This window comes from Tauraco erythrolophus, chromosome 10 (genome assembly GCF_009769465.1).
Source record: "Tauraco erythrolophus isolate bTauEry1 chromosome 10, bTauEry1.pri, whole genome shotgun sequence".
In the NCBI taxonomy this organism is placed as follows: domain Eukaryota; kingdom Metazoa; phylum Chordata; class Aves; order Musophagiformes; family Musophagidae; genus Tauraco; species Tauraco erythrolophus.
In genome coordinates this window covers 30873617-30886286 of record NC_141474.1, presented here as the reverse complement: position 1 = coordinate 30886286, position 12670 = coordinate 30873617, and the positions used below count along the sequence as shown (strand labels likewise).

The following is a 12670-nucleotide window of genomic DNA, read 5'->3' as shown; positions in this document are numbered from 1 at the left end:
ATAAGTCATGTTTGGAAGACACTGATTTGCAGTTGGGCAACTTGGAGTCTTTGGAAACTTCACCAAAGGGCAAGAGACAGAGGGGTGATTATTTGGCTGGGTTAGTTATAGTCACTCTTTTCTAGAGCTTCTCTCTGGCTTGCCGAATGTTTGGGAGGTGGGTTGTTAGCAATTTCTTTCTGGTTGCACTATGCCTTCCTGCTGTTTTTTAAGTGAATAGCTCTGAAATACTGGACTGGTCTGCAGGTGGCTTAGCAAATTTGTTAAAATTTCTAAAAATGTTGGTAGCACTAAGCACTCAGCTTTGGTCTTTTGTCCGGTTTCCCATTACATACCAACATGCTCTTGGAATTCAAACACTGTAGGTTAGCTTGGCAGGCAGTTGGGGCCTTGTGCCCTTACAACTCAATGCGTTTACCCAGCATCAAGAAAAATTGCCCCAACTTTTCACAGTTGAGGAATTTCTTTTCCTCTTACTTGCAGTAGATTATCTGGTGGGTTTTGTCAGGTTTTTTTTTAATTATTTTTTTTAAATTTTATTACTTTTCTAACAATGTTCTGCTTCGTTCTTAGTTTCCTGAGTACCAGCCCAAACACTTTGGTTCCTTGATTTCTGATCAATGCAGTTCCAGAAACAGAAAAGTTACCCTCATGGGCTGATCCTCCATGGCACTACGCACACACGAGATGCACAAACCCCAGTTTCTTACCTCCGGAATTCGTTATGGCACGAAGGTGTTTCAGTTCTTATTAACGCTTTGCCCAAGGGTGACTGCCAGCAGTAGTCTTTTCATTTCTGCCTCCTGCTGCCACGTTGACAATAGGAACGGCAGCAGGAGGCAAAAATGAAAGGACCAGATTGAAAGAAGCACTTTGCCACTGTTGTAATTTTGAAATTGATGGCGTTTTTTAGCCCAAAGTCTCAGGAAAAAAGCTGCTTTCCTCTTTGCCTCCTATTGTTTTTCCAACAGGGAGAGACATTCTCTGATGTTGCAGAGGCAGTGGGAGGCCACAATGAAAATAATTTTCTTCCTGAAACATTGGATAGCAAAAAGTGAACAATTTCAGCAGGGAAATAGTGGTTTGTTTTTTTGTTGACTGCCATGTGGTGAATACTGGTATTTCCGTTTGGCCATGGATAATAAATAGGAGCTGCTTTTCTTACTGAATTAATGTGATCATTCTACAAATCTATTTACTGCGCATTTTTAACATGTCATTTTCATTATTTTCCTTTTTCTGAATGAGAATAGGCTTTTTAAGGTGGGTACATAATTCCTTTCTGAGGCCACGTGCTGTCTCTAATGCCATGGCCTGGGAGACAGATTTTAAGCCAGAAACTTATTGGTCTGCATATTCCAGAACTGCATTTTATACCAGTATCATCAGGATGACTAAAAAATCTAGAGGTAGTTATCAGTGCCACTAATTCCATAGGAAGAAAGGTGCAGGGTGCTTCTGCAGCGGCACTGGCACATCGGTGATGGAGTTGCCGTCACAGCGTGGTGCGTGATGCCGCCTGTTGTGAACTACTGCATCAATTTTGTAACTGTTTTAAGTAGCACTGGCATGAGCCTTCACCAAAATACAAGTTCTACGTTGACGAAGAGGATGGCTCAAAGAGAAGGGCTGCAACCCTGACGTGGCCCTGGCACACGGCTGTGATTTCATCCAGTGTGGTGCACAGTCCCGTCTCTGTGCGTGCACGTGGCATGGATGCAGTAGGAGACCAGAGTGTTGACAAGAGAGGTTAAAGTGTAAATCAATGAATGGCTTTGTCCTCCTGCTTTAGCTGTTATGGGCTATTGCTCTTTTCTTTGGGGACTTTAGTGTCTGTAATTAGTTCTCTCAAACAGAAAGATTTTTCTCTTACTGAACATGTGAGAAATTTGGGAATGTTAATCAGCAGAGCATAACCTTTTCTTAACTTGCTCTTTTTATAATCCCGGAGAATTAACATTTGTCTTAGGGCAGCACAAGAATTTGGCATTTGTATGAAGTGAACTGATTCTCCAACCTTTCTCTTTTCTTTATACATAACAAAACCTAAACTCTTTGATAGACTCATCAACAGAATATGTTTGCAGGCTTTGAAGTGTAAATTGTGAATTTGTGTGTCTCAACGTGACTTTGGAGCGCTCCATATAAGCAGATGCATGTCTGTGTCCTGGATTAGTTAATGTCTAATTAAAATTGCTCCTGAAAACTACATACTTAAAGCTAAATATAGGTAGACATATAAAAGCAGCTTGTTTTTTTTGTTTTGGTTTTTTTTCATAAATTCTGAGCACTTTTAGTTCTTGTGGGATTAGGGCTGTTTTGCTTGGACATATTAGTACAGCTGTAATGGGTTTTCCAAAGTGTCTGGGCTTTTACCATGCCCTGTCCAAATGCCGTGCATGTATTAACGCCAATTAAGGATTGCTGTAAAATCAATTACCTTTTCTTAGTGATTTTGTCTCAGAAGCACCCAATTTCACACTGACACCCAGGCAAGTGGGTAAGGAATGAGCTGGTTGATGACCCTGTTTTCCCAAGGGCTTTATTTACTTAACATTTTGGTGTCTGCTTGATTTAAACATTTACCCCAGGTTCGAAACATTAAGTGAACAAAGTTTGCTAAACTATCTTCTGTCTTTTAAATAGGAGAATCCACAGATGCCTGTCCTCTCCCTTCCCTTCTAGCTGTACAGAAAACATAATTTTTATTCTTAATCTGTAACAGCAGAAAATGGACTGCCAAGTTTTCCTTGTTTCACTTTTGGTCGTTGCCTGGGGTTTGCTGAACAAGGCTAGTACCCCAAAACGAAGTTTTATTGCAGTGTCTTATTTCAATTTAAATCAGTGTAGAATTTGGGATTTTATCCGCTTCTGCATCCAGCCTGTAAAAGGCACCTTACAAAACGGCTTTCAAAGATTTATGAAGACTTGCATGGAACAGAGGCTGAAAGGAAGTTTAATTATGTTCAGCTTTTGGTCATTTCTGTGTCTGAGGATGTGCCCATATACTGTCATCTCAAAGACCATCTAAGAAAATAAAATTGATCAGTGAGCCTTCTGGCTAAAACTAAAATGTGTGCTTTGTCATCTGCCCGTGGAACGTATGTGCTCCATCACTGCCATCTCCCGTGTGCTCGCCCTAGACTCTCCATCACTGAGATTTGTCCAAAATTTTAATCAAACATTGTTTTATAGAGGCCTTCTCCATAAATAACTGAATTCTTCTCTTGATGTACTCACACATACTTCTTTGTACTATAAAGAAATAGTTTAATCTGGTCCATGTAACCATTTTGCTTTGGAGACAGTAAAATACATATCTTGTTTTGTATTAGCTTGCGTAGAGTACAAAGTGTTAAGATAAAAACTTGGCAGGTACAATTGGTGTCACCTTGTGAATGACATCTCTGCTCGTAAAGCTCTGATCAAAGACAGCAAATAATATGGGAACATCTTATTTCCTTACATAGGAAACTTAGTTCTAAGAGTGTGGATGTGTAGGTGTCTTCGAGTACAGTAATTCACAGGCTAATAATGCCAGAAGCCATAAAATCTCTCGGTTGGAGGTTACTGTGAATAGCAGTGCTGAACAATTGGGAAGTACTGCTGAGATGATAGTCTGAATGATGATTGAGTTTTCCTGGAGAGCCCTTATCTGTGTTTAAAATTGTAGGTAATGTTTTTAAATTTAACCGTAATAGAAGTTCATTGAGCCTTCAGAGTGGGGGCTGTTTCCCCTCTTTAAATGGTTTATCGTGTTCTGTAGAACTATTTTCAGTCTTTATGTTCAAGACAGATGTTTACGTTGCTGTCAAAATGAGGCATTTTACCGTTTTCTGAGTGGAAGGACCAAGAGGATCACAGCACCAGTGGGACAGGAGGGCGGTTCTCCCTCTAGTTCCTTGAGCTAGGAGGCTCCCACACTTCCTGATGGCACTTTTGGGCAAGGGCATCTCATAGGAATAGGTAGGGTTCTTGGCAGGAGGAGGTTTAAAAGGTAGTTTGCTGAGGTTTTATGTGCTTGTACCTTGGCAATATCACTTTGTTAATACAGTAGACCCCAAAACCATTCACTTGTTGACCCCATGGCAAGCTGTCTCTAGCTGGGCAAGCGAAAAGCACTCCAAACCGGGTCTTGCAGACTTTTTAGGAGTTTCCCTGTCAGTTGATGAAAGGAGAAGTTTGCATTCGAGTTGTACTCGCATACTGCAACCAGGAGTTTTGTGTAAAGTCCTATATAGAAAAGAGGTACTTATTCCTGTAAAACTTTAACATGCTTTTTAAGATTGTAATTCAGCCCCATAAATAGTTTGCATTTCACTACATCAGTAGGTTTTTTTAAGTTGCTAGGAACTAGCCTTCATCAGTGAAATAAAGTGAAATTCAAAGTACATCTTCATTTAAAAGATAGTGAGATAGTAGTGAGTGATGTTGCAAGCAGATCTCGCTGCGAATGTGGTCAGTTGAAAGGAATTATAGATCTTGAAATTAAACCCTTCAGTAACTCTCTTGTTAAAAAAAGTTAAAAATGGCAAATTGCAAGAAACTCATTTGAGAAATACTGCTAGAGGAAGAGAATGCTAGTAATAACACCACAGGTTAAATTGTGTGCACATATACTGCTAGATAGGATGTGTTTTCTTTTCTAAAATATTGTGCTAAAAAAGGAAGATGATGTTGGTTTCCTGTGTCAGATCTCTAGGCGCAGCGCAGTGCGTTTGGGCAGTCGTGCTCCTGAAGACAGTGACAAATACACGACCTGGCAACTCAAAGTTTTCTGCCTCTAGCAGAAAAGTTAAAAAAAATAATAATTTTTAATTCTTTTTTTAAATTTAAAAAAGCAAAAGACTCTGGGAATTTGTAGGTTTTTTTTAGTTTTTAAATGCCAAATAAGCATGCTGCACTGAACTTTTTTATGCCTACGAAGGAAGAGCTGTGTTCCCGAGGTGCTGCGGTCTTGGTACCAAAACCCATCCCTTTGTGCGATGGATAGGTTTGAGCCCTCTGCATCAGACTTGCAGTTCTGTGACACCATTGAGAAAAATGTGCCATCAAGGAGAATAATCTGAGTTTTTCATGATTCCTTCATGAATCGCTGTGTAGTTGCTGCTGTACTGAAAGGTACATGTAATTATGTATGAGTAATTTCTCTGTTACACCTGCTTACATACTTTTTTCCCCTCCCTAGGCAAATCTGTAGTTGATTAAAATTACTGTGAATTTTCTTCAGATAATTGATACCAAATGAAGCTGTGCACCATGTGTGTATGCACATGTGCAAATACATAAAATTATAGATGCATGTATATGTGCACATAGCAGCATATATATGTGCAGCTAGCGGGAAATATCTTTCACTTAGCAATTAATTCAGTTTTCTTCAGCATGTGTGGCGTCTTAGAGGTCATTCTGCACCACAGTGGTTTGTGTTTTCCATTGTGTTGGTGCTATAAAAATGCTAATTGTTCCCACGAAGATGTAGGGTCTTCATAAGTGCGTCTGTGATTGTTTTTCAGCCCTTCGAGATATAAGGAGGTGTTATTTCAGGTTGATAATTTGAATGTGTGATGGATACAACTTTGACAGTTTATTAGTTAGAAAAGAAAAAAAAAAAAAGACAATGGTATGTCGCTCTTCAGCGAATTGATTGCCAGGAGCACGTTATTGACTTTGCTGATAATATCATTGTATATTTTACAGTCGTAAAACCAAGAAATTCAGATTATACCCTGAGGGCTTCACACATTTAAATAAAGGATATAGCCATTTCCAGGGCTATTGGTTTAGATTAGCGGGTGCTGTGGAGAATGCATAGTGTGTTCTGAGAGCAGGCAGAAAAAGCAAGTGTGCTTATTGCGGTGATGCTTTGGATTATTTTCTTTTTCTATTTATGAAATACACTCACTTACAGATCCCCTGGGAGAATGAACAGTGTTTGCTCTAAATGTTAACATATTAATACAACGTTAGCTTGGTGCTCTCTTAGGCTAAGAGCCGAAATCAAGCATAATCCTTGACTTGTACCGAGAGTGAGGATAAGTCGTCTTGAAACACTCACCAAAATACATGGTGCCTGGGAAGAAAATCATGGAATGGTTTGGCTTGGAAGGGACCTTTTAAACCTTGAGTGAGCTTCAGTTTGCAAAGTTAAGAGCGTTACGGGGAGCCAGATAACCTAATGCAAACACAAGTCTCCCTCTTGACATCAAAGACAAGGCTGAATGGCAGCTGGTGGGCAATGGCAGCATTGCAATGGCAATGCCTTGGGAGGAGCTTCCCAAGTGGCTCCACTGCTGGTGGGTATGGCCTGGGAAGCACCCCCCTCTAGCACTCAACTTGAGCTGCTCTAACCTGGATCTTCCACAATAGCTTATGTTCCTCTTGGACTGTTCACCAGTCGTATCCTAGGATTGAATGCACTCAAGGTACTTGGGTTGAGTACTTGGGGTTTTGGGTTTAGGTCTGTCTCTAGCTTACTAGAGGGAATCTTAGTTTAACTAAGGTGTATCGCCTCTAATAAAAGTGGTTGATTGTGTTAAAAATCTTGTTTATTATTTCTACAGTAGCTTTAGTGAGATGGATAAAACACCTTGATGCAGATCATGATGATAAGCTTCTCTCTACTTTAGATGCAAGCTCAGAAGCACATTGCATCACCCAGCTCTAGGGATTTATTGTTCTCTTAAAACGCTATGGAAGTCCAAGTGCAATGTCACAACTTAGCAGCAAAGGTCACGTTTTCTCCCTTACGCAGGAGCAGTAGCTCCAGCTGGAACACATATGGCTTAAAGGTGAATGGTGACATACATAGTAGTAGATAAAATAATTACTCTTACATTTACATTTTAAGGGCCTCTGAGGATTATAAATCTATATGCGGCAAACAAAACATTTCTTTGCCTGTGTCAACAGCGCACATTTTCTAATTAAAAGTGATCACCTTTCTAAATTGAATTTGTGTGACATCGTTACTGGGATTTTAGCTTTTGCATTTTTTTTCAGTTTGGGGCATGAGAATCAAATTGCTTTTAGTTTTGTTGATAATGTGGTTCCATTTTGGATTGTAAAGTGCTTGTGTCAAGTTGCAAGTGAAAACCAATTTATGAAAGCAGTTTAGAGAAAACCATTAGGAAATACCCATTGGTCTTGAAGTTAAAAATTAATACCAAAATTTAATTTGGGATCATTTTAGAATGACGTAGTAGTGCTGGTCCTCTGATGAGTAGCACTGGGCAGATCCCTACCTGCCTAGGGTATGGTGGACAACTGAGATGGGCATCAGCTTGTCACCCGGTGTGGTTTTTTCAACTGTGCTATTCTCTGTAGTCTAGAAATCCTAAAATGTGATCGCATTTAGGATCTAGAAAGACACGGTTGTCATTAAACATGTGCTTAGAATTTTGCCGTAGATTATGATCTAGTAATGATTTGAGATCTCAATCTTCAGTTTTCCATAAAATCATCTTAGTTGGTTGCCGAATGTCCCCCGTCCTGCCCTTGAGATGTTATTTGCAGTTCAGGGAAGGCAAGCTGAGAGTGAAAGCCCCAAGATGCGGCTTCTCGTTATTCAGATAAAACCGAGCTCCAGCAGTAAGTGCAGCCCCGTGTCCAGGATAATCCTCCTTCCCACTGGCTGAGACCAAGCAAGCACGGTGCCAAGGGTGGCTGGGGAGCCGAGTGCGATGGCAGATCTCCGCTGACAAAGGCAGGAGCTGTGAAGAAGAAAAGATTGACTCTGCTTGTTACGTGGGAAGAAAGAGACAGCACTTTCCTGAGTGGGTTTCTGGCACAGGCACAGCTCTGGTTTAGGGGTTTGATGTTACCACTTACGCTCCTCCAAAGCTTAAGAATTACAGCCTCGTAATTCAGACATCTCTTATTTATGCAGTTTCAAACTCGAAAAGAACGTTGTTCAACTGTCATTAAAAAAACCCACTCTTTTGTTTTAATGATGTTTATGAGAGTCTGGATTATCTGCCTTAGAAGTGTCCAGTGTGCAAATGAAGTATCACCCCGCATAGATCTCGCGTCTCACGAGTGCTATAAAATCAACCAAACTGACTGTGTTTGTCATATGGTGATTTTCCAAGTAGGTAGTAAGATTTTCAGTGCTGGTTACAGCACCAAAATTTGGAAATAGAGTATGAGCAGAGATCGAGGGCGATATGGATATACGCTGAGAAATGGCAACTGCTGCAGATGGCTGATTTGTAATATAGGGCAGTGTGTGTGTGCGTTCTCTGTGCTTCTTCATGGGACATATGCTCCAGGGTTTTACGGATGAATTTGTAGTCTCTAGTAATTTGCAGTTTCCACCGCGGTTTAAAATATCTACATCATTTTTTCAGGTTGATGATTTTTCCCAGTCATTTATCCCAAAAGCACTTTATCCTACTTAATCTGGGTCATAATTGACGTGGGACTTGCGCGTACGCAAACATAGCCATAAGCTGTGTTTGAATGGGCTGTTAATGTCAGGGATTTGGTTACGTGCAGCAAAATAGACCGTGGGTTAAAATAAGTATAAATATTCAAATAACTGAGGAATGCAAGATCGCTATCATAACTGGGACCCAGGAAACAAACACTCTTGGAACACGTACATGCTTATGCTATTAGCTAACAGCTGCGACGAAGATGTAAGGTTGAAAATTGTTGGCAAGAAAGCTGTTGGAATTGGATTTTATTTACTGCGAATCAACAGGGTATCTTTGCAATTAGAAAAGACATATGGAAAAGTCCACTGTTATCATTGTATTTAGTTGTTTCTCCAGATGTTCTCCCTCCTGCCCCACTCCGGAGCTGAAAGTGGAAAATGGTTTTTCATTGGTTTTAGCTCATGGTGCCAACATCTGCCTTGGCGTTTCCCTGGGGAATGATATTACCACTACTTCGAGTTTCTGATTTATCATTTGTGTCTGATTAGATTTTATTTTTGTAAAATAAAACCGATTGTAAGACCATGAAGTTTCAACCCTCTGTTTAATTCTTTTTGAGAGAGCAAGAGTGAAAACGAATCAAGGGAAACAGTTGGGTGGCCATTGAATTATCACAGCAACGCTCAATCAACTGCCTTATTTTTAAGGGGCTATAAATGTAGCATTAAAACATTTTTCTGAACTGATATTTTTCATTGAAAGAAATAGAATTTGCATACTTTTCAAATAGAAATGAACATTTTGAGAAAATTGGGGCCAAAATTCTCAAATGTAGGTGTCTAACACTAGGTTCTTAGCTATGGTTCATTTATAGCAGGCTCTAGCTCTGTGTTTGTTTTTTACAATAGCTAGAAGTATGGGGCGAAATCTGTGAGTAGAGCTCCTAGGTGGTAGTAGTAGAAACTTCAGCAATGTCAGTCCATGTTTAGACAAGTTTTCTGGTGGAATCTGTTTGGTCCCAGAAACTTCAACTTCTTTAAGATCTCACTTTTTTTGCTTGCTTCTTTGTGCTTTGGATGTCGTTTGGTTATTTGTTTGGTTGCAATTCTTTACAGTTCACTGCTGGTTTTTTGAGATCCTAGCAAGAAATTCCACAGACAGCTGCAAAATATATCTTTAATCAATTTTAGGAAGACCGATTCCCTAACTAACATATTTCTTCCAGCTGAGACACAGTATAAGCTCTTCTGCAGATCTCAGGGAAAAAGTCTTCCTGACAAAACTGTTCCTTTCATGGATTGCTGTAGTGTTATTGTCGTGTGGTTCAGGCTAGTCACAGTGTTGTAATTTATGTACATTGGCCTTATCAGTACTGTGCTATCTTATCCCCAACTGCTTTTTTATTAAGAAACATCTTGTGCCACTTTTTAAGCTTCTCAGGGTGAGCCTGTGAGAGCCAATGTTGCTGGTTATGTTTTTTTCTGTATATATATATATATATATATAAAAGCAGAAAGAATAGAGCAAGGAGACAGTGTATTTTGTGGAGGTTTTAGAGCAGCAATACTCTATAGGCAAATAACATCATTTGTTTTTTCATCATTCAAATGGTTAATAGTGTAAATACTGCTGATACGGTTAGATAAGTCAGTATATGAGGAAATGGCAGCATGTTTCTATTAGAGTTTTGTCTGCAAAATGAAGAATTCTCAGGTGTATTGGAATTAGAACAACCCGTACAGATCAGAAGTTTTCAGATCCATGCGGTTTGATTCAGGCTTATCTCTTATTTCTGTAAACCTAATTTGCATGCAAATTTCATGCAGAAGGTTTTGTATGGTAACTATTCCACTGTGAATTCGTTTGAGGTAGTAAGGCCAAAAGGTTTTATTGAACTAGTTCTTTTCTTCTAATTGTATTCAAATGTTTGCATGTTTAGGTGTTGAGGTAGGAGTTAGATCTAATTTGCCACTTAATAGCAAGTATTTATTAATTTATTTTCCTTTGCACTCACGCAAAATTTCCTTGTTTCTCTTATGTCTTTTCAGGTCAGGATCGCAGTGAAGCCACTTTAATAAAGAGGTTTAAAGGTGACGGTGTCCGATACAAAGCAAAACTGATTGGGATAGATGAGGTTTCTGCCGCACGAGGAGACAAGTTATGCCAAGACTCCATGATGAAGCTCAAGGTTCAGTGGAACTTTTAATGTTTAATATTATGGAGTCGAGGGGAGCGAATTTCAGCTTGAACTTTTGCTCATTCTCCTTTCCTGACACTGAGTCACACTCTGGTTAATTATGTATTGAAATCAGTCAATTTTACATGAACTCCTGGCTGGTATTGCTTATCCCAGTTTAATTTTAATACATTATCTCTGAGTTCAGTAGTTATTCATGATTGACACCACTGCAATTTGTCCACAAATTATAAACAACACATCTGCAAATTGAATAATTTTATTATGCAAAAGGGGAGGTAAACCACTATGAAGAAAAATGGTATATCAGAACATTTAAATGGCAGGGCTAATCAACTACAGCCCTGCCTTTGACTGTTATCTCCTGTCGGGACAGGCAGGAAGGGGTGAGTGGCAGTGTGGGGTGTAGGTAGCCAGGTATAGGGGGAACTGGTGTCCTCACTGATAGGAGAATGTCTTTCACCTGTAACGACAAGATTGATGGGTTACAAAATCAGGAGACAGTGCACTGAGAGGATGGAGCACAAGAACATAAAGAGGAGTCCCCAGAAATTTTGGGAAGAATCAGAGCAGTGACAAAGGCAGATTTTGAGTAAACTCAGAGAGTAGACAGACTCTGAAAGCATTAGTGGTGTAGGAGGGTGGACATTCTGGAATCTGATAGACATCCCTGGCTGAGTCTTTTCTTACAACACTCAAAAGAGCGTAACAACACTCTATAGGAAGCATCCTTTACCTCACCCTGGGGCATGTAGAAGAGCTTGGGTCAGTGAGAAGGAAGGATTAGTTGTGTTTTCCTTGAGTATAGTGTTGGCTTTTCATTTGCATTGTAGGGTTACAAGCTAGGTCTAGTAGGTCTTCTGCATTTTTTTTCCCATTTCTTTCCTTCCAGTCCTCTCCCCAGCACTCTGCTAAAAGAGCTGATGGATTTGCCATTACCAATTTTTTCAGGAGGAGAAATCACTAAATGGTGTCTTTTACACTACCAACTAGCAGGGGTCCAGTCCTCAGGAACCAGGAGGAATAAGTTATTCTCAAAGAAACAGCAAAGGGTGACATACATCATATGGTTCAACAATCTAAAAGAAAAATCTGTTAGATAATTTACAAATCCATTACAAACATTTTATGGCAAGCAAAAACTAATCTACTCTAAAAGGTGCACTGTTGATATGTCACATCTGCCACAATATTCCTGTTTTAATTGTATACTGGATGTTTCTCATCATTTCATTCTTCCTAGTAGCAATATGGGAGAGTTGGCACTGTTGTGCTGCACAAACTTTTTTGTCTCTCTCCTCTGTGGATTACCACTTCCACATCTCCCAGATGCCTGATAACTGTTTGCAGAGTGGCGAGATTGATCTAAACAGTGTTGTGAGATGACTAAAACTATTATGAGAAGAGAGCATTGGAAATTCATGTTTGTGTGTAAGGCAGCATAGCATGAAGTTGTGGCCTCTGGAAACCTTGTGTCTAACAGCATGAGTTTCAAGGCCGGGCATAAAGTTTTGGAGTGACTTTTGACAAATGACTTCATTTTTTTTTCTTTAATTTTCGTGTCTGTGTAATGAGAACATCGACCTCATGAAGGTCTTAAAACATAAGTAAGTGGTTGTTAAAATACATTGAAACTACAGAGCACTAGATAAATGCTAAATATTTTCATTTATTTACTAGTGCAATGGATTACATTTGATCTTAGTTCAGTGTTATTGGTCACGGCAGGCTCCACGGAAGGTGGAAATAAAAGTTACTGTTATACTTAACACTGTGGGAGAATAACACGAGATGCATACCAGCAAGTTCACTTACAAAGCAAAAGCCTCATATCAGGAAAAAAACTAACCCTCAATACTGATTTTTTTTTTATTTTTTTTACAACAGAGGTGTAGCTTGATTTTGAGAATAATATTCTTCTATGAAAACCTCAATTTGCTTATTCCAGATAAGTGTACCCATGAAGTAAGCTAAAGTTGTTGGCGTCTTTTTCCTCCACTGCTTGTTGGGTTTTTTCCTTGGAGAAAAAAAAAAAAAAGAAAACAAAACAGCTTATAGCTGGGAAAAGTGTGCTAGAAATGACCTTCAGCTTTCC

General features: G+C 39.5%; 1 protein-coding gene across 5 annotated transcripts in view; it reads left to right on the top strand.

Moving 5' to 3' along the window:
* The window catches only part of DAB1 (DAB adaptor protein 1), a 162477-nt gene that overhangs the window by 89668 nt on the left and 60139 nt on the right, over window positions 1-12670 (top strand). For all 5 annotated transcript variants that reach the window (XM_086617593.1, XM_086617594.1, XM_009985469.2 and 2 more), the window contains exon 2: window positions 10427-10566. In XM_086617593.1, the coding sequence (XP_086473719.1) occupies window positions 10427-10566 (140 nt within the window). The remainder of the gene's footprint in view (window positions 1-10426; window positions 10567-12670) is intronic.